The following is a 23,573-nucleotide window of genomic DNA, read 5'->3' as shown; positions in this document are numbered from 1 at the left end:
TTGTTGGAAATACGTTTTTAAAATTATTATACTTAGAAATGTGCTGAAACAATCTTCCCTCCATTAAACAGAAATTGGTGAAAAAATTAAACAGGCACGCTGATAATACAGGGGGGCTAATAATTCTGACTTCAACTGTGTATATATATATATATATATATATATATATATATATATATATATATATATATATATATATATATATATATTGTTTTACTACTTTTCTGCCGCAGTTCTAGTGGAGTTCAGGTTTGGTTTCAGTAGCCCAGGATAATGCCAATAAAGCATACAGAACGTCCCAGAATGCCTGTTTCTTTTGGGCTTATTGCTGTTGATTGTTCATGGCAGTGAAATCCATGCAATGGTAGAGGACCAAGCCTCTACGTCTATGCAGCCAAAATAAGACTTACAACTTTTGGGGAAAAAAAATATTTTTGAATGTCTGTACTTTGATTTGTCATGTTGAGTCTCGGAACCCAAACACAGCCAGCAGACATTCTGTACTATTAAAGTTCACACTGTTCTCATTTCCTTCTTGACCTCTCATTGGTTGATGACACACTGCTTCGTTAATGTTTCCTCTCAAATGACTTCATTTGAAACTCTTTTCTAAATTTTAACATCTGTTTCAATTCCACTTCTAACAGTAGCTTTTTTTTTTTTAGGTACTGTAGGTTAAATTTATTGGATGGGTTTCCACATGTTTCCTTAACTATTAACTAATTCTTTGTGCAATATAAATTCACCAAAGTGGTAGAAATGTTCTTTAGTGATTTGGGTCGATATTGATATGATAGAATTAGGTATTTGCTGCTGATTTATCAGCTAAATCAGTCCATGATGAAAATATCCAGTTCAACCACATCCTAACAATTTCAATTCATTTCGAGAGCTTATTTGTATAGTGCTTTTCACAATAATTATAGTTTATAATTTACAATAATAATATGTTGTTTATAGGGTGGCCAGTGTATAAATACATAGTTAATCTGCAGTATATACAGTGTCCTTTTCAAAAAGTAGTTATCTGTGTTTAATACATTCTTGATTAAGTGTATTTGTGCTTGATTTAATTAAAGAGCCCATATTATACATGAAATAGGGTCATATCTTGGTTGTAAGGGTCTCCAACAACAGTTTAATATGCATGCAAGGTCAAAAAACACTTTCATGGTCTTATAATCTGCATTTATTTTTACCTAATTATCCCAGCGACTCCTGTATGAATTGTCCAGTGATTCATTTGTTCCCAAACCCCTCCTTAGCGCGAAGCTAATCTGCGCTGATTGGACCAATGACAGTCTGTCGCGATTGGTCGACTGCCTTCAGTCAGAGTGAAATGCCAAACAGCTAATCAGCAATATAAAAGTAATCACAGTTCATACATGCTCGATGGTGTAGGCGTGGAGTTTAGCTGCCAGTGGGTCAATGTGAAAACAGACTATGGACTTGAAAATACAGACGACTAACTATTTTATTGAGCAAAAACTCCAAAAGCAGTTGAGGAGATCTCCTAGCTTCTCACTCTGCTCTTTTCACAGACACACACACTCATATTGCACAAACACACACACACTTAACCCTGCTCCGGACGACAACGCGCGCACACACACACACACACACACACACACACACCTCCGGACGACAGCGCGCGCATACACAGACACACACACTACTCCTCGTCCACGGAGCTCCGTTAACGCAGCACGCGTTGCGTTTTTAACGTGACTTTGCATGCGATAAGAGAATAAAGCCAGTTAACCTGATACAGTACACGCGGTTACAAGTAACAAATCACAACTAAATACATTTGCCAGCTAGAGTCAACGAGGCAACTTTAATCGCACGTACTTACACTTGAGAAATGGAGGAAGAAAAATCCTGACGTCCATCAATAAGTTACTCTTTACTGATCCTTCCTTTAACAAACGCTGATAAAGTATTCTTTGTAGCATGTAGCTTCCAGAAGTTTCCAGTAGTTTCCAACTGCTTGGCTATAATGCTGAGGTTTCATGTTTGGGTAGAGAATCAATATATCCATCTGCAGTGTGACTTCAATCGACCGGCATGTTTGTGTGTGTGTGTGTGTTTGTGTGTGTGTGTATGTGTGTGTGTCTGGGTTTCTGCGTCAGAGGGCGGGGCCTCAGGTTTGAAATCACCCGGGTTTGCGCGTGCACGTGAATAACTTGGTTTCGTTCGTACGTCATGGCGAAACACCTAATGATTCGGTATCAAGGCGACTCGTTTGAAGCACTATGAGTCGACTCTTTTATAGATTAATAAACCGTTTTAAACACTGTACACTAACAGATTTAAGCCTTAGCTGGATACTTCACTTCACTTAAAGCTGTGTTACACACCACATGGAGGGGAATTTTCAAAAACCCATAATATGGGCTTTTTAAGACTATTATAGTAAACTCACTGTTATGTTCAGAAAACTAGTTTAAGGTCATTTGAGCTTTTTCTGACAAGACGTATTATTATGCTTTACTTAGCCTTCATTAGATGGGTAAACTGTGGTCATAAAATGATGGACATGGTAAAAGGGATGAATGATGCTTGATTGAAAGTGTACCCCTCTGAACTATTTGCCCCGTTTTTTATTTTTCCCCAATTTCTGTTTATTGGAAGTTTTTTTCAACACATTTCTAAACACAATCAATAACTGATTTCTAATAACTGATTTATTTTATCTTTGCCATGATGACAGTAAATAATATTTGACTAGATATTTGTCAAGACTCTTCTATACAGCTTAAAGTGACATTTAAAGGCTTAACAAGGTTATTTAGGTTAACTAGACTTTATAGGGTAATTAGGCAAGTTATTGTATGAATACGGTTTGTTCTGTAGACAATCAAAACAATATATAGCTTAAAGTGGCTAATAATTTGACCTTAAAATGGTTTAAAAATACAAAACTGCTTTTATTAGATTCTTACAATCTTAATTAAATTACATTTGATCTTACCGCTAAATAGTTTTAAAATAGCTATAATTTCTCTTTTAAAACCTATTCACAAAGCTGCTGAGAAACTTTTACTAAGGAACAGAGATGGGTTTTATGCTAAGATTAAAGATGAGGTTGTTAATTTCAATGCTTTGGTTGATGTCAGCTTGATTACTAACAATGCACATAGCGATTGGATGATATATATTTTTTAATTAATAAATAGATAAATAACATTTATTTATTTTTCTACATGAAAATATCACCATGATTAAGGTGGTTCCTTCTAAAAAGCTCATTGTGGTCAAATAATTTAAAAATGTTTTCTTTACAAGGCAGATTGCTGCAACAATCATTTTAGAACAGTTAGTGGTTTGGTCTTTGACTTAGGAATCATTTTCACAAATGTTGCATCAATTTAGGAGTTAATTTTAACACTAAAGCGCTTTGTCAAATCCATTATTTTTAAGATTTTCTCTTAAATCAGCAGGTTAGGAGCTACCTATAGCCTTAAGATGTTTTGTGAATAATGCCCCTGCTCATCATAAAAATCCTGTGTTCCACACAATAGATAGGAAGTAATTTGACTTTTTTTTTTGTTTTTGTTGTTTTTACAGATTTAACATAAAGCAGTTAAGTTGTCTCTCACAAAATAAAGAATTGTGCTCTTCCAGCTTGTTTTATAGAAGTAATTTGAACAAACAGCAAATGCCATTTTGAGTGTGGTTTATAATTTTGGTGTCAATGTGTGAGATGTTGCCACTTGTTTCTTGTTTCCAGTTCTCTGCCAAAATAAGTGTCTCATGGAATTGTTTTGCTAATACTAAAGCTCATCTGCTCATGTTTCAACTGTATTCATTTGAACTTGTATCAATTGGTTATTTGACATTTTTACATTTTTATTAGCTTGAACCAGTCTGACTGTTTTCGTCTGACCTGTCATCAAGACCTTTTTGCCTAATAAACTGTGGCTCTTTGGATATGTTCTCTTCTTTCGGACCATTCACTTTAAATCGTAGAGATGATTGTGCATCAGAAGTGTGTGTAATCAGAGTATTTCAGAAACTGCTGATAATCTAATATCAACCTATCTTGGAACGACCATGTCCCATTCAAGTCACCTAAAATGATCTTTCCTTCCCATTCTGTTGCTTGGTTTAAATTTCAGCTAATCATATTGACCTGCATTGATATACCTAAAGGCAATACTGTAATTGAATGATTAGATATTGCATTAACAAGCAGTTGAATAGACATACCTACTCAACTGGACAGTAAGTGTAAGTGACAAGCTGAAGCAAAAAGGGTGCAAATGTAAAACTGCGCTTTATTTATTTGGGAAGACAAATTACCAAATTGAACTGCTCTTTCTAACTTAATTTCAAGTTAGCACTCGCTTTTGATGTTTTTTTATATCTGCTTTTCATTTTCTTTTGAAACAACGAGAAGATTATAAGGTCATCTGTTTGGCTTAGCAGTGAAAAACTAAGCACTAAGGTAATGTCACTTTCCAGAAATAATGGAGGCACAAATTAGATTAGGGTGAGAGACGGGAGCACACATGTTAGTGCTTTTGAGATACATCTGTTTACTCAGGAGAAATACATCATGGCCCTGATTGCTCCGAGTGGAAGAGAAAGTTCTCTCCAGTGAGACATCGAGGACAGAGACTGACATGCTCCATCAGAGGGTTATGCTGACCTCAGAGCAATGTCTCTCATTCCCCATGTTACCTGAGACTGAGAGAAGTGACAGAATTATATATTGGCCAGGCAAAATTTCCTTTCCATAATCTACAACATTGTCATGGTGTTAATTTAGTCAGGTGTAGTCGGCTAAAACACGCTATTTTAGTCCTACTGGATAATGTTGAACTGGTTAACCCGCTATTTTTCTCAAAATATCAAATATTTACCAGAGGTATTATCATCTAAGAAATCTCATCTTATTTGACTTACAAATAAGCACACATTAAAATAATGCTAACTCCCACATGGTTTATTTGCTTCCCTATTTAATACAGAATCATAAACAGCGGAGAAATTAAGTATTAAAGACATCACCATTTTTCTCAGAAAACATTTATAAAGATGTTGTTGACTTAAAATTGGATGTTGGTAACAACCGAAGAAATCCATATATGCAAAGAAAACAAATCTGATTAGTGTACTAATTAAGTTATGTGTAATAAAATGAAATGACAGGGAAAAAAACATTTGAACACATGAAGAAAGGGAGGTGTAGAAAGCCCAGGGAGCAGCTGAAATCTCTAGGCAGAAATTCAGCTACCCTCAGCCCTTCCTCAGTGTAAATTAATATTCACTGCTTCAGTCCAGAATCTGCATTATCAGGATGATGGAGATGAAACCAAGGTGGACATTTCAGCAATCACTTAAACACAGCCAAGGAGACCCCTTAAAATGGTTAGAAAAGGAAAATCAAGCTGTAGAATGGCCCAGTCAATCACCTGATGTGAATCCAATAGAAAATACAAAATATAGATCAGATTTGAAGAGACCCACAGAGCCATCACGAATTTTACACTTTGTTGAAGTCTGTGAAAACTCACACCTGAGCAATTCATGCGACTTCAATCTCCATATGAGAGACATGTTTAAGCTGCCATGACCGAAAATAACGTTTTTTTTTTTTTAAATACAAAGTACTAAATACATTTCAGTTGTTCAGTACTCATTTTTTTTTTTGTTATTACAAAAACTAATTTGTCAGATTATATATATATATATTTTTTTTTGTTTTATATTTGTATTGTTTGGATTTTTACCAAAATCTGGGGTTTGTTCTTTGTACGTGGAATATCCAATTAGCTGGATTTGGTTGTTGATGATTTAATATGATCCAGGATAATTTGTTCTTTAAAACTCATCTAAGAGTTTTTGTTATAGCAGCAGTTTCGGTAGCTCAAACCTGTCGGGAGCAGGCTTATTTCATATAAACAGGATTAGATCGGGTCTTTTTAGATTAGATCGGGTAATACTGAAAGTATGTACTGAATTCTGATATTTTCCTACAGTAGTAGCTTTATACACATGGGAAAATATTAAATAGTTTGTTTATGATGATGTCATTACACTGCTGTGCCATTAGCCAATTGTTGTATTGCTGTTCATGATTTCGTGAATTGATAGATCTATCCTTCACTACACACGCAGCCATCTGAGATCAGTTCATGCAGACATTCTAATCTGAATGGCAAATTGTTTAAAAACCCAAATTGGCCAGAGATTAGTTATCAAAATTTAAAAGATCGAGGATCTGCCAAATCATCTTAGATCATTTAAGTGAGATATGAAGAACGGACCCCTGGTTCAATTTCATGTTAACAACTCCTTTAAGAATATTATTCCCACAAGAAAAAAACTGACATGAACTTAACATACTTTATAAAAGCTAATAAACTTTAAAAGCTTCAAATATTTCTTCCTTTCAGAGTTTGCATATGTGCATTCATTCAACAATCACCAATAATATAATCAAGATCATTGTTAAGCTTATTGAAATTAATTTCTAAGAAGATTATTTGCACATTTAGGACAAAAAAGATTAGATTTTTTTTTTCAACTGTGGTATAGTTGGTATAGTTTTCGATTTTAATCACGTTTTAGTATTGGTAGTCACTCTTTAATGATCTATTTTTTGTTATTGTAGATGCAGATTTATTAGGCACTTTGTCATTGGTCAGCACAGAAGTATAGAGTTCAGGCGTCTCTCCTCACCTTTTGCTGTTTTTCTAATCTTTCATTCCTTCCTCTTCATAGTGTGCTCTGATTTTTCCCAAGTATCCATGTTTCTGTGTCTATATCCTGTTACAGAGCACACGGGAGGTGCTGGAAAGCACACATGAGCACACACTGAGCTCTTTGTGCAGTGAGGTCCGCTTGTCTTGGGGAAGGCATTTCCTCATGTAGGTGAAGGAACAAGATCTGACTTCTGAAAGTGATGTTTCCTTAGTGGTGTAATTACAGCGAACACAGGCAGCTCTTAAAAGGAAGGTTATGGACAATCCTGTGTGTGAAACCGCAGCAGTCTTTGATATTTATGAATTACATATACACTTTTGTACGATCATCTTCTACTGCCCTGCCTACTGATGATTCATACTAGTTTAAAATCTCATATGATGTAATATATTTTTAAAAAATCTATTTCGTCTGCTAGCTGCAGTTTTTAGTTGCTTTGTGCAATATTTAAATTTCAACCTGGACTAGCCAAACCACTTGATGCTGGAAACTTGTTTTCCCATAGGATCTAAAATGACCGTGTCTAGCCTACAGGGTCGTACTAAAGGAGGCATGAAAGATGGTATCCAGTATTTTAACTTCCTCCTCCTGCTTATTCCCTCTGTAGCTCCACACATTGCCATTTAGCTTCCTGTCATTCTTATTTTTTTTTCCCATTGGTTTCAGGCCTGTCCGTTTTTCAGCACATATTCTGGCATTCCTCAGCCATTATTACTTTAATGAGACCCAATTTTCCTTTTTCCACATAATACCTGTTAATGAGAAAACTGTAACGCAGCAGGGTTAAAGCAACATTTGCAGTGTTTACCGAGCAGGTCGTCTAAGGGTCAGACTATATTGAAGGAGTCAAACATCACACACTTAATGTTTATAATGAGTCTCTCTGTGTTTGTGTGTGCATTTATAATTGGGAGTTTAATAACCCTGTTTAACGTGTATCTTCTGCCTTCTGGTACCCACATAGAAATAAGCAGTGATAATTGCTGCTAATTGCGTTTTAATGAGCTCATTGCCTTTTCTTCACCAGTTTCACACCAGATCTGCTGCAAACACAGCAAGCCATGTGGTTTTTGGTAATTGATGTTCATGTGAGAGGCGGCTTGAAGAGTGTGTGTGTCGTTGTTTATGTTTTCACGCCAGTTTAAGTAACTTTGTGTCAAACACTCGCTCTGTCTCTGCCTGGGTCTTTGTGTTTGTTTTTTCAGGTCTATTTTGATGGCTTTTGCTTCAGTTCTGCTGAAATGATTTGAACCTCAGACTCTTATTGTAGAGACGTTTAAAGAAGTTTTGTCATGATGTCAGAACATTGTTTGAAAGTGTATTATATTCATGCTCACCAAGGAGGTCTGTGAAATGAATTGGTCAATTAGCTTTTCCCACTCATTTCAGTGGTGGCCATTACTTTCAGGTGTATCTGTCTAAGGACTGCAAGACGGGGCCATAAAATGAAGGGGTGTAAGCTTTAGTAAGTTAGAAATGTGGAATTTGCAGTTATGGAGATCCCATCGAACTATGCGAGATGTCACAACGAGATGTGAACAGAATTTTCACCAAATGTTTTTTACAAATTTATCCACAACCTATTTATTTGATATATTATTATATTAATTTATTTGGCAACTCCACCATAAACTCTGTGACTTCTTCATTTGATTTGTCATGACAGTGGCCCTACTTGACGTGAAAATCAAGTAAAAATTTGTATAGATGTTATTGATGATGATGGTTGGGTAGAGTTGGCGAAGGTATAGATATTATTAACTATGATGGTTGGGATTAGGCTTGGAGATGGTATAGACATTAATTACTATGATGGTTGGGTTTAGGGTTCTGGAAGGTGTAGACATTAATAATGATAATGGTTGGTTTAAGCGGTGGGGAAGGTGTAGACATTAACTATAATGGTTGGGTTTAGAGTTGTGGAAGGTGTAGACATTAATAACGATGATGGTTTGGGAAGGTGTAGACATTAATAACTATGATGGTTTGGGGAGGTGTAGACATTAATAACTATGATGGTTGGGATTAGGGTTGTGGAAGGTGTAGACATTAATAACGATGATGGTTGGTTTAAGGGTTGGGGAAGGTGTAGACATTAACTATAATGGTTGGGTTTAGAGTTGTGGAAGGTGTAGACATTAAAGGGCACCTAGGTTACCCCTTTTTTCAGATTTAATATAAGTCTTTTGCGTCTCTAGAATGTGTATATAAAGTTTCAGACCAAAAAACCCATCAGATTTTTCATTATACCTTTTACAAGATGCTGTTTTATACTGATTTCCAGCAGGGGGTGGTTTTGTCGTACTGCGCCTTTAAGCCGAGTTCTGCCCACCTACTGTTTCTACATGCCTCCTCCCTCAGCTGCGTCAGACAACAGACAGACTTAAAGGAAGGTCTCACGTAGCGTTTGTGAGATACTACAGTAAGAACTAACCTTTACTAATCAGTATTGTGAAGTTGCATTGATGAGTCAAACACAATATCGTTACAAAGTTAACGTGCGCGCACACACACACACACACACACACACACACACACACACACACAGATACACACGCACACGCAGGCAGGCAGACAGACAGACAGACAGAGCGCGCTTGGCTTAGTTAAGGCTAACCTCAAGTACTGTGTGGATATCTGTGATGTTATTGTACTTTAACTTCCACAAACCGGGATTGAAGCGTCTTCTTTTATAATTGTTCTGACACGTGGCTGTGCTAATGAAGTAAAGCTGAAGTAAAACGCTGTAATTAATTACACTCATATTCTGTTTTAAAACACTTTAAACATGTGAAACTTACATTAAAAAATTACATTTGATGATGATTGCTGATCCTAGCGAACAGAACAGACCTTTTATTCCCGGTTGCTTTGCGAATGTCTGTCTGTTCTTGTTGACATATACACGTGACTACCGGAACATGTTAATGCGCGCAGCTGTCAATCAATTCGGTGGGTGGGGGGATCGCACACCTACGTAATGGTGCGATCGATTTGAAAACAGCTAAAATTGGCTGACCCTTTTTTTTGTAGTTAAATTGAAAAAAAAGGACTGGGTGTGTTCATATCACCCCAGTATGATGGTCTATACACTATACCAACACACAGATCTGTCTAAACAGCTTGAAAAGTAGATTTTTTACCATACAGTAGGTGCCCTTTAATAACGATGATGGTTGGGATTAGGGTTGGGGAAGGTGTAGACATTAATAACTATGATGGTTGGGTTACAGGTTGGGGAAGGTGAAGACATTAATAACAATGATGGTTAGGAATAGATGTGGAGTAGGTATAGACGTTAATAACCGATATACAGTGCTATCTTGCCAACAACATGACATGTGGTTTTGACATGTGGGTTTCCGTAACAAGTTATGCCTCTAACTTACTACAAGTTACGCCTCTTCATGCTACGCCCCTGTCTTGCAGTCCGCAGAAAGACCCTATTCATTACTTGGCTTGCAGAGATCACCTGAACATTTAACAATTAATGATAATCCTAACAATGCTGGGATTGGTTTTAAAATTCTTATTTTAACATGTAAAGCATTTCATAGATCTGCACCTATTTTTGGTGTATCTTAAATGTGTGCATAGTTCCATACTACTATTTAGAATTAAATTATTTATTCATTTAAATGCATTGATTTATTTGCGGGTGACGCGGTGGCGCAGAGGGTAGCACGTTCGCTTCACAGCAAGAAGGTTGCTGGTTCGAGCCTTGGTTGGGTCAGTTGGTGTTTCTTGCATCCTCCGTGTGCTCTGGTTTCCCCACACAGTTCTAAGATGCGCTAAAGGTGAATTGGGTAAGCTAAATTGTCCATAGTGTATGTGTGTGAGTGAGTGTGTTTCATGTTTCTCAGTTATGGGTTGCGGCTGGAAGGGCATCATGCTGGATAAGTTGGCGGTTCATTCTGCTGTGGCACCCCTGATTAATAAAGGGACTGAGTAATGAAGGGACCGAAAAAAATGAATAAATGAATGATTTATTTGCTTATTTAATTTTTGTAGTAACTAACAATATGCAGTTTCTTCAAACCACAAAGTTTTTGTGAATTGTGGGGACATTCTATCGGTTTTTATTCTTAAAATTGTACCAATCCTACTTCTAACCCTGCTCCTTACAGGAAACAACATTTACCATATGTATGCTATCATATGTAATTTTATTATCTCAAAAAAAAAAAAATCCCATATTATTTATTTCCCTTTTTAACAAAAGGAAAATCAGCAATGTCTATATAGATCAGTCATTCATTAATTCATTTTATTTTCATCTTAGTCCCTTTATTAATCTGGGGTTGCCACCGCGGAATGAACCGCCATCTTATCTAGCATATGTTTCACGCAGCGGATGCCCTTCTATCCGTAACCCATCTCTGGGAAACATCCATACACACTCATTCCCACTTAAACACTATACGGACAATTTAGCCTACATCAATTCACCTGTACCGCATGTCTTTGGACTGTGGGGAAAAACCGGAGCGCCCAAAGGAAACCCACGCCAATGCAGGGAGAACATGCAAACTCCACACTGAAACGCCAACTGACCCAGCCGAGGCACGAACCAGCAACCTTCTTGCTGTGAGGCAACAGCACTACCTACTGCGCCACTGCGTCGCCCCTTTATAAATCTTAAATGTCTTTATAATTTATCTATAATTCATCTCTTGGTAATAACCACTCATGGTCATAACCATGTCACACACGTTAAGCACAGAGACACGCACACACACTCACAGTCAAGCATCCAAAACTTTTTTCTATATGATTTTTTATTTTTTGGTTTGTTCTTTGGTGAACTCTTTATTACTGTTGATTCAGAATTGATAGTTACAGGAGTGACCTTCACATTGTTGAAAAAGATTTGGATTTTAATTGAATGGTGTTCTTTTAAATTAAATTTTAATGATCAATAAAAATCAAGAGCATCAAAAGTCTTCAGCTTGGGAAATTAGAACAATTTAATGAGCAAATCAGAATGATTTAAGGCTCATATGACTCTAGACTGGAAGAATAAAGGAAAAACTGCAGTGTATTGGCTGAGGAATCATCCAGCATCTAGTTATCCTAACCAGGCGGGCACACCCTTTGACTCACTGATAAGTACAAATAAATCTATTTTAATTTGAATGACCTTGCAGATCATCTTTGCTTGTTTGTACAAGAGCAGAAATAATCAATCATCTCGCGTCTCTTTCGTGTGAGTAGCAGCACACGTGAGCAGTCATCACACAATCAGGAGCGCCAGTGATGAGCGTTTGATTTTTGTATACGTCAATCTGTCATCAGGATGAGTCTCTTGAAGAATGACTGCTGTCCCGCCGTTCTGAGCTCTGCGCAGATTAAGCTATCCACTTTTGGCCGACCTTATAATAACAGTCATAAGCATTTATGCGCTAAGAGTCTCAGCATATGGAGCTGATCACCTCCACAACTGGCAGCCGTGGGTCACGTTACTGATGAGTAATTTAGGGAGCCACGGCCTCTTATTCTTAACTTATTCTTAGCTTAATTTTTCTTTCGTCTCAGTTTCTGCTTTCTCTCTCCCTTTCTTGACTTTCAGAGGAAAATATTTCATTAGCGTCTATTTATAGAGCATGTTTTAATGGGCAGCACCAAGAGGAAAAAAGACCTTGAAAATGCCCAATCAAAGAACCTGCTTATTTCCTTCAACCGCCTATTATGAGTGACCTTTCTGTGAGAATAGGTTTGTACTCCTGAGTGTGATTGCGAGGATGACTCACAGAGGTGTACTGATGGGTAAATTGTGCCTGTGATCGTCGGTTGGTCTACCAAGTTTAGCGTGGCTCTTAGCAGTATGTGTGATTGAAGAAAATCCATCTTGTCTGAGGCAGAGGTGTATATATTTCAGACCAAACCTGCTGATGAATCAGGCTAACTCATGCTGTTCTTCCTAGTCTATCTTTATCTTTTTTTAATTTGATAGATTTTATTTTTTAGCTTGTTGCTATCTATCTATCTATCTATATATATATATATATATATATATATATATATATTTTTTTTTTTATTTTATTTTTTTTTTTTTACTGAAAAAAGGGAAAATCTTCTACCAGTTGAAACCTTACTTGAAAGTGTTCACACTTAGCTGATGATTGATTATAAACTGTGTTTGGAATGCTGTCCTGAGAGAGAGTTCATAAGATCCTCAAGCCTGAGGCTCCCTCTTGTTTGCAGGGTGAGAGAGGAGTTTGAGCTCGGGTAGATCTCAAGAACTCCCCTGCTTATTTATGGCTAATGACAAATTAGGGATTACTATTGAGAGAAATACTGCTAACTAAGAGCTCATGTTTGGTGCCAATTTGCTTTGGTCAATTTACTTATGTCACATGTCTTTGAACTGTGAAAGGAAACCCACGTGAGCACTGGGAGAACATGTAAACTCTGCATAGAAATGTCAACTGGCCTGGTTAAGACTTCTAAGAACCAGTGACATTCTTGCTGAGAGGCAAAAGTGCTAATCACTGGGCCCCTGTGCTGCCCTATCAAGGAAAAAAGGATGAGTAGTAGGGTTGGAAGGGGGATTATTTATGATAAGAATAACTGAGGTAAGAAACTGTGGTTATTTATGGTGAGTTAGGAATCATCTGATTGGTGAATCATGTGTTACCTAATCTGAGACAAGCCATGGTCAATCATAAGCATGTGATCCTCTCGAAATTAGATTATAATTAGTTTATTAAATATGTGTTCCAGTAAAGACCTTTTACTAAGTTGTTCATATTATATATATATATATAAAATAATAATTTTGCCACTTCTCTAATTCTAATAATTACAAAAAATAATATATCTGCAGTAAAAAAGTCTAAAAAAGACTAAAATCACAAATTTGTGTAGTTTATGGAGTCAACCACAACACTTTTGTGGGGAGGGGAGAAGTTGTAACTTAAATTAAATGTAAAATTTTAAATGTCCTAACAATATCTATACTGAAATGCTGTCAGTTGAATTTGTTTTTATTTGTTTTGAGGTTATCTGATTTGAGTCTTATCAGACCCCCCTAATTAACGCTTACTCCCCCCTAAAGGATATCAAAACGTGAATGGAGGTCTGCCATTTAATAGTTAAGAAATAGTTTGCTCTGATCTTTATCTTAAATAATATATAAAATTAAAATAATAGATAACCTAAATATTCATTTAACCACCCCTGTAATGGTTCATACCATTGTGAATGCATCTTTACGGCAAAAAATATTAATTTAGTAGTTTAAAACTGGCAAATCAAGAGCATCAACAGACAGCGCAAGTGTATACAAAACATGTTTCTTGTAAAATAGGCATCTGTAGGTGTCCATAAAACTAGATGCATAGTTTGTGTTTTATTACACACTTGTGTAATAAAATATTTATTACAAAAATATTTGCAGTCTTTCATGGTCATCCATTAGTCCAGGTTTATTTAATATTACAAATGTTATTGAGATCCACTCAATATCCCTCAAAACATTGAAAACATAAGTTTAATTGAGACATAACATAATCGAAAAACTTGATTAACCCCAATCGTCAATGTATAATTCACAGCCTGGTATAGATTGATTAAATATTAAATGTTTTTATTAAACTAAAGCTATTATTTTTATCACATTTAACAAAATGATATGGTAAATCTGTCGGTTAATTCTCTTTTTCACTCTTTTTCTCTCGCTCAATCTCTCTTTTTTTGTGTGTATCATAAACACCACTGCTTTATCTCAGGTTGAAATGCAACAGTTCAGCTGATCGCTGGTTTCTCTCACCTCCCAAAGCTCCAGGCCAATCGCCTTCACGTCCTTCCAGGTCACCAAATTGCTCCAATTATTTGATCAACAGAAAAAATTCAAAGGGAGTGTCGACAAACGGCTGCACTTTCCATCATAAAGGCTGTGTTTAACACATCAGACGAGGACCTTGAGCTTATGTGTTAGTCATGATGATGACATTGTAAAATCATTATAGGTGACCGAGTCATCAAAACAGCTTCGACAGCAGATTACTGGTTACTCTGAGGTAATGCAGATTAGGAAAAAAAAAAAAAAAAGATTGTGTGTATCTCTTTTTTATTGGAAATGCCATTGATGTGCCAATGGAACAACTTTTGTCAAGGCCAATTTTTCACTACTTTTAGACACCTGAATTAGGGAGGTAAAAAAATCTTGATGGTTTTTTAAATGCACATTCACACTGGTGGAGCACCTTCATCCACTGTCATGGATGCTTTGGAAATAATAACAGCCTTCGAGACACTGATGCAGAAAACAGAGGGTGAAAAAAGACACACTAAAGCTCAAATTGTCTGACATGTTGTCTGTGTCTGAACGGGCCGGCTAGGAATCTTGCTTTCTTAGTCTCACCATCTAATTTGGCTGTGTTTGTGTGTGACAACCCATGCTGTGAGTGTGGCCACATGTGTCTCTGTTACAGTAGTTTACGAGTATGTATGGCGGCAGGATGACACCGAGGGCTGGCAGAGCAGATAGTTGGCACAGCAGTACCATGGATAGCTTATGAATTTGCATTCCTGCTTGTTTTTTGGCAAGCGTAGCAGTCTACTTAAGCCATTAAGTGGTTGTGTGTATCTGTCCATACCTCTATACTCACCGAGTTCTTTTTTTGCTTCCACAGACACAGAAAAACACATGCTAGCATATTAAATGTTGTGATGGCAGAATGCATGCTAAGCCTTTTTAGGCCTGTTGTGATCATTATTATGCTGACTTGACACACAATAATACGGAAGTTTCTGTGATACGTTTTGGTGGTTTATGCTGCCCAATATGTGCTTATGTTAGTTTACATAAAAAAAATCTTTTTCATCAGCATAAAGCTGTTTCTGTCATCTTGTCTGCTCTCTTTGTCTGAGGTGCAGACTCAAGTCAGGTGATATATCCATAAAAACGTTTTCCATCAGTTTTCTGAAGATTTTAAGAGTTCTTTTAGAGTTTGTATGAATTTCCCATTACTGTCAAAGTATTGAATCAACACAATTGCTCTCTATGAAACTATGCTTCATCATCCAGCAAATGCAATAATTGTCACATTTCCTGGTATTTCAGAAATGGAAGTCATCATGGTTGCCTCAACTTGTGGATCAGCGTAACAAAAAAAAAAAAATTTTTGTGTTCCTATTTGGTCAAATAATTTAAAAAAACTAAACAATGTTGTTAAGAAGTTCAGAAAAAAGTAAATAAAAAGGCCACCTGAAGAGAGAACAAAATTTACTTTTCCACCCACAGACGCTGCATTACAAGCACCATGCAAAAGAGGTCTTTTTTTTATATTTGATGCAAAGATGAATATATAGTACAAAGTATAGCTTCATTAATGTAAATAAGTTATTAAAAAAACTTTCAAGGATTTATGACGCTTAAAGTCTTATGAAAAGGGTCCATTGAAAAGGTAGCCTTGTGGTACTCAGTTAATTTCAACACTTTGTTTCTTTCATAAACTAATCTGCATTTTTAAATGAATGGTTCACTTTACACAATAATGAAAATTGTCACTTATTCTCCTTCTGCTTGTTTCAAAGTTGTTTGAGTTTATTTCTTCTTATAAACACACACAAAGGAAGATATACTGAAGTATGTTGGAAAGCTGCATTCAATGACTTTTGTATTTTTGTTTTTACTGGGGATGTCAGTTGACTCATAATGTGTGTGTGTGTGTGTGTGTGTGTGTATGTGTGTTACAGGGTGCCACCATAAAGAAAGATGAACACACTGGAGCAATCTTAGTGGCGCGTATCTTAAGGGGTGGCGCAGCTGACAGAAGTGGTGAGCTCTATACTTAAATATACCCTGGCAACACTCAAATGTTTAGTTGGAAGTTTGATATTGTTTATTATACTGAATAATCTGTGTTTTTTCCACTATTGCCATCCATTAATCTTTGTTGCATTCAGGGCTGATACATGTCGGGGATGAGCTAAAAGAGGTCAACGGTATCCCTGTAGATGACAAAAAACCTGAAGAAATTATTCGCATTCTGGTATGTGTGTGTGTCTGTGAGAAAAGAAAATCATAATGTCATTAGCAACATGTTTCTGTAATAGAATATTGTTTAGGATTTTATTCATCCAAAACTTTTTTGTACTGTAAACTTTTGAAGAAAGCTTTGTATTTTTTAGGAGATTATAGCAAAAGTTAAAAAATAAAATGTTGTTTCAAGCTCAGTTTCATGTATAATTATAAAATGAGATGTGCATATTCATTAACATATTTAATTGGTCTTTTTATTTGTTGAAAATGTTGTCGATAGTTTTCATTTTGTTTTTGTTTACAGTCCCAGTCACAAGGTGCCATCACATTTAAAGTGGTCCCAGGCATCAAAGATGAGGCACAAAGCAAGGAGCCCAAGGTACACAGTTCACTGCTGATCAGACATGACACACAGTTGGGGAGAGAGAAGGCTGATATGAGATGTTTTACTCTGACAGTGGGGAGTTTTTCCTCCGTTCATGTACCACAGACTACAGCCTTGATGGATGAGCTTTCGTTCTCATCCATCTTCGACGCAAATGATTTGCACTAAACCCCTTAGCTCTCGTCCAGCTCCTGTCAATCTGTTCCTAAACCAGGAGAGCTGCCTCACAGCCTGCTGTCTACATGAAAACCTCAATAATGACTGATTTGAAATGTTCCACATGTGCAGAGACTCTTAGAAGTCAGTCACTCACACCACAAAAAAAAGTAAAGCCTGGTAATAGTGGATTCTCAGATCATTTTAAGGTAAAGACTTGATACAAGTAATGTAATTAAATAATAAATACACTCAATGGCCACTTTATTAGGTACTAGTACCTGGTTGGACCCACTTTTGTCCTCAGAACTGCTTTAATCCTTTGTGGCATAGATTCAACAAGGTACTGGAAATATTCCTCTTAGATATTGATCCATATTGGCATGATAGTATCATGCAGTTGCTGCAGATTTGTCGGCTTCACGTCCATGATGTGAATCTCCCATTTTACCACATCCCAAAGGTGCTCTATTGGATTGAGATTACTATTTGAGTACAGTGAACTCATTGTCATGTTCAAAAAACCAGTCTAAAGTGATTCACGGTTTATGGTGCATTATCCTGCTGTGGTACACTGTGGTCATAAACATGGTCAGCAACAATACTCAGGTAGGCTGTGGTGTTGACACAATGCTCAATTGGTACTAATGAGCCCAAATTGTGCCAAGAAAATATCTCCCACACCATTACACCACAACCACCAGCCTAAGCCATTGATACAAGGCAGCATGGATCCATGGCTTTCATGTTGTTGATGCTAAATTCTGACTCTACCGTCTGAATGTTGTAGTAGAAATCAAGACGTATCAGACGTGGAAACTTTTTTCCAATTTTGGTGAGCCTGTGCGAATTATAGCCTTAGTTTCCTGCTTTTAGCTGACAGGAGTGGGACCCGGTGTTATCTTCTGTTACTGTAGCCCGTCCACCTCAAGGTTCAATATGTTGTGCCTTCCGAGATGCTCTTCTGCACACCTCGGTTGTAACAAGTGATTATTTGAGTAAGTGTTGCCTTTCTATCAGCTCGGACCAGTCTGGCCATTCTCCTCTAATCTCTGGCATCAACAAGGCATTTGCGCCCACAGAACTGCCGCTCACGGGATATTTTCTCTTTTTCGGACCATTCTCTGTTGAGATTGTTGTGCGTGAAAATCCCAGTAGTTTTTGAAATGTGTAAACCAGCTTGTCTGGCACCAACAACCATGCCACGTTTAAAGTCACTTAAATCACCTTTCTTTCCCATTCTGATGCTCTGTTTGAACTGCAGCAGTTTATCTTGACCTTGACCATGAACAAATCAGTTTTAGCAGAGTTTTGCAGTGCATTCTGGCATTGCCATGTCAAAAAAAAAAATATATATATATATCATTTACATTTCTGCCAAAGCAGCATACATGTTGACATCTTGAATAGTAGCCACTGCTTTAGTCACAATCATTTGGAAATACTTCTAATGAACTGATTTGTTGTTTTAAGTAATCTTTCATTGCTTTCAATTTAAAATATGTATTTTTTTCTGTTTAATATTTTTGTAAAAATCATTAATTAAAGAATTTTACTGGTCCCTTGTTAATCCCGTGATTGCGTTCTAAAAATAGCCTGCAAAAGGGGAATCCGTGAAGTAGTTGGATTTATTTTTTAACAGTTTTTTTTACAATTATTATAGATGTTTGGCTGTAAAACCCCTCACTACACCCTTTTTACACTTTTCTCAGAGAGGCATTAACATTTTCACCCTTTTCTTTCCCGTTTAAACACTTGCATAACTTCTACCTTCCTTTAGCATGTCCAGAAGTCCAACTTTTTATGCGATGGTTCGCGTCTTCCCCTTCCCTTTGTGTGCTACTGTGGGTGTCTTTGATGGTGTTGTTTCATGAACATAATGGGGTTTGTTGGGAGAAAACATGCAAACATACAGCACAGCACTTCAGTGTCACACTGCTAGCGATCAAAGATTTATGCAAATTTGGCAAGCTGAATGCATTCTCTACTGTACAGGAGACACATCACAGAGGAGATTGATTGACAATGATCCACAGCCAATCAGGACGCAGAACACAATGAAGGTGTATCATTTTATAGCAAGGGACCACTGTATTTAAATGCTTTTAAAAATAAGTCTAAATTCAATGCAAAAAATAAATGACTGACTCCAGACTTTTGCACATTCTGCTGTAAATGTTGGCAGTATTATTTCTTTGCAAGTCTGTTATATTCCTTTTACTGTGCAGTAATGATTTAAATATGTTTCTGTTTTGAATTCAGTTATAAGCTGCATGTGTGTGTGTGTGTGTGTGTCTTTTATCCAGTGACCGTAGTTTACTGTTTTCCGCACGTGTAATGAATATGTTGAAGTGCTGCTAATTGGCTGCACATGTGTATGAGGGATAAAAAAATGATGGAGTGCGAGACAGCGAGATGAAGCGTTCCCTCAGGATGTATTGGTGTGTTTGTGGGGAACGTTCTCCACTGTAACATCATTATTCTGTATGGCACACGCAGCGCTTTAAATCAACACAAGCCACTGCTCTATGCTTTTGGGAACTTTGCTGTCTCCTCTTGCTCTCAGTAGCTCTTTACTTTCTTATTTGTCATATTTATTTATTTGAAACGTCTGCTCATTCACTCCAGTCCCCAAAACACCTCATGATCTCCTTTGTTAAGAGAAGCTCTAATGAGAATCACACCACATTTCCAACGGGATTTTAAGAGTGTATGTGTGGAAAATCAGTCTGCTACCCAAAATGCACCTTGATTTGGTCATGATTTAGAGAAGGAGGATGGAGCAGATGTGATTTGAATCTCATCCTTCTCTCATTTCAGTTTAATCCATTTAATGTTGTTCATTTTGAAGCTCTTTTTCTCTCTCTCTTGCTTTTTAGATGTTTATAAAGGCGCTTTTTGACTACAATCCAGCTGAGGATAAGGCGATCCCTTGCAAGGAGGCAGGCTTGGGGTTCAAGAAGGGCGATATCCTCCAGGTTATGAGTCAGGATGATGCCACATGGTGGCAGGCCAAACTGGAGGGCGATGGCAACCTGCGCGCTGGCCTCATCCCTTCCAAACACTTTCAGGAAAGGTTAGCCAATGCTCCTCTGTCTTCCTCCCACTATCACCAGGTTTAAATTCAACAGCGCTCCATGAGTCCATCATTCTGTCCGCCCTCTGTCCAGCCCCCTCGTATATCATATTCTCCTGTCATGCATCCATCTCTCCGTCTCTCCATCATTCCAGACTTCTTCCACTCCATTACAACCTGACTTTCACTCCCTACTATGAAAGGAATGACTTTTCTGAGATTTTTTTTTGTCTTCCTCATCATTTTTTTCCCTTTTTGTGCAAGAGGGCTCGGCCAAAATACTTTGGATTTCCGTGGCTGTCTGGCCTGGAATGAGTAATGACAGACAATGATAGCACTGGTTCACATCCACTTTGGACGTCCACGCATGGAAAATTGCACATCAGTTGCGTTCTGCGTAAAAGTGCAGTCTGATGTGCGTGCACATGTGCGCTGCCTTAGGAAATAGTTTCTTTGCCTTGTTTCTCTTGAAAAAGTAACTTTCAAAAGTAAAACACATTTTTGAACCTGTCAAATGTACAGTAGCTCGTGCTGTTTCTGGCTGATCTTTCGTTCTCGCTTTCTCTCTCACACACACACATTCACTAATGGATACTTATGCAGGTAGCACTGCATTGTAGTTAGGTGTTTAGTAATCCCCATATGGTAATAAAATCTGATGGGTTTATTGCATGTCTCTGTGTGACTACAGAATACGCTTGTCAGTCTTATTTGGAGTGTTATATTGCCATTATTATATTACCTTTACACATTTTGATTATAAATTATAGTGACTGATTTGATGAGCAAGCTGACACCTTTGCCTAGAATCACCCCTGTTTTTCACAGATTTTTTTTTTTGGATCCAATTTCTTACGCAAAGATGATTAATACAGCCCCAAACACTATGTGATTGCAAGCTCTCTAAATGCCACTCTAGCTCTTTCTCTGTTGGTTTTAATTAGGCTAGAATTTTTAGATTTAAACAGTTAAAGCAGTTTTAGATTTAAACAGTTAAAGCAAATACAGTTAAAAATATGTATAATTTCACAGTTATACATTTTCTCATCAATAACATATCCATAGAAGCTGTCATGACCTTAAACATAAACAATCAAACTAGCTCTATCTTTCTCTTCACTTTCTTCAGGAGGCTTGCAGTCTGGAGACCCACGCCTGTCATGACACTTCAGAGGACCTCCAGCAAAAGATTTTGTAAGGACCACACTCATGTAGTCATGCAGCTACTAAAACAGACACTGAAATACACAAAGGGCTCTACAATATGGGTTTTTTTTTTTTTTTGTAGTTTTTTTTATTTGATGGATGATTCGGCCCATTAGTAGTGGGAAAACAATAAAAGAATGATTGATTGTTAGCCATGTTGTGATTATTTAGGTCAAAGCAACTGAAAGTGATGTTATATATACACATCTGAAGTACAATTAAGTTTTCCATAAATAATGTTTAACTTTTAACTTAAATATGTGGATCACACTAGATTTTAATGTCTAATATAGACAGTTCGGTAATACTTTATAATAACTACCCACTATAAGTCATCTCCTAAGCATTAGCTAATAGTTGATTCATTATCTGTTAAGCATTAACTCTGATGTTAGTAAGCAGTTTATAACTGCAGATACAAATTCTCTGTTCTTGACCTATAAGCACATATAATGTGCTTAATGATCGTATTTTCATACTTTGTTAATTATATTTTTTTAAATTACTAAATTTAGTGCATCATTTAAAAACCAGTTATTTTAAAGAAGTTGCTGGTTTTTAAAGATTATTCAGAATAAGTTAGTAAATGAAAAATAAGGGAGAAAATGGGTGACATGATAGGAGCAGCTTAATTCATTACATGTTTTGGTTATATTATTATATATAATAATGAAGTTGCACAATAAAGTGCGCTGATTGGTTTGAACCAAGCCTTACTCATGCATTAATGCATCACACTGTAAGACGTAATAAGACTCACTCTGGCACAGACGCCCAGTCTGCACGGTGGAATACAACGCTATTATGTCATGACTGTGACGCAGCTTCAAAAATTCGTTTCAAACCGGAAGTACGAATTTGCTTGAAATAAGGCAAAAACAACCAATTTACACTTTTTAGTGAAATATAGGTGTCCTAATAGTGTTTATAGCAGTGTGGAACACATATACGACTGTCAACAGCTCAAAAAATGTGTTTTGGTGTTTCGTGACCCTTTAAAGACTCAGTTAAATTCTAAACAAGAAAGTAAGGGACTTTATTAATTTCTGTTCCTTTCAAGATAAACACAAATAAAATCTAAATAAAATAAAATTACTGTACAGTTATAATCACAAATCATGATATATTGTTAAATTATTATTTTGTTGTTGTTTTATCCAATTTTATGTATACTTTAACACAAGATTGCTAAGATGTATTGTTTATTTGATACTGACCCTTTATTTATATTAAGATATAAATGTTGATTTGAATAGTTTATTAATCATTTACTAACTCATTCTGAATGAACACTTTTATCCTCACTGTCATCAAATTATTCTTGGCCCTTTTTGTCAACTCATTTACTACAAATATTTGTCCATTTGTTTTATAGAATATGAAATAACATTAATAAACACCTCCGTTCGAGAGTGTTAAAAGTGTTTTTTGCAGTTCAGACGAAGACGTTTCTTTGACGATTAAATATCATTACCTTGGTAATTAAAGCATTTTAATTTACATCCGAACATTTTTATTTACATAAACTAAAGTGCTCCTCAGTCAGGGGTCCTCAGTAATCTTTCAGTGGACTTCTATGCATATAAATAAATACATCATTACAAACATATTTAAAAAATGATTCACAATGCTTTTGCACCCACAAAAAGTAAAATTTTGATTAACTTGATACTTGTATATTCTTGAAATTATATAATCAACAAAATCAATAATTCCTAGTAATGATGTATTCAAGTGTACTGTAAACTCAGACAGATGAAATTAAGCAACTTTCTATTATTTGCAACAGAAATATCAGTATCTACTCTTTGTCTCTTGACACAAGTCATCTTATTGTTGAGCCTTGCACACACACTCATCCTTTTGTTTCTGGACTATAGCAGAATTTAATCTTTGAATTGTTGTATGCTAGATGCCAAAGCAATCCAGCCAAGACCCTTTGAAAAGAGCAGTACTCAAAAAATAAAGAGTAGAAGGAACAGCAACCGGAAAAGATTATAAGAGAGCTAGGGAAGGGTGGGAGGTGCAAGGTGAAGTGATCAGACAGG

At 36.5% G+C, this 23,573-nt stretch overlaps 1 protein-coding gene across 15 annotated transcripts in view; it reads left to right on the top strand.

Moving 5' to 3' along the window:
- The window catches only part of mpp7a (MAGUK p55 scaffold protein 7a), a 192,619-nt gene that overhangs the window by 104,825 nt on the left and 64,221 nt on the right, over positions 1 to 23,573 (top strand). For all 15 annotated transcript variants that reach the window (XR_015503259.2, XR_015503264.2, XR_015503265.2 and 12 more), the window contains 5 exon segments: positions 16,417 to 16,498; positions 16,627 to 16,712; positions 17,007 to 17,081; positions 20,123 to 20,319; positions 21,449 to 21,513. Coding sequence is in view for 5 of the 15 variants with exons in the window: in XM_087274601.2 (XP_087130727.1) it covers positions 16,417 to 16,498; positions 16,627 to 16,712; positions 17,007 to 17,081; positions 20,123 to 20,319; positions 21,449 to 21,513 (505 nt within the window). In the remaining 10 variants the exon portion in view is untranslated.

This window comes from Danio rerio, chromosome 12, assembly GCF_052040795.2.
Source record: "Danio rerio strain M-AB ecotype USA chromosome 12, GRCz13ab, whole genome shotgun sequence".
Classification (NCBI taxonomy): domain Eukaryota; kingdom Metazoa; phylum Chordata; class Actinopteri; order Cypriniformes; family Danionidae; genus Danio; species Danio rerio.
This window is presented reverse-complemented; position numbering and strand designations above follow the sequence as displayed.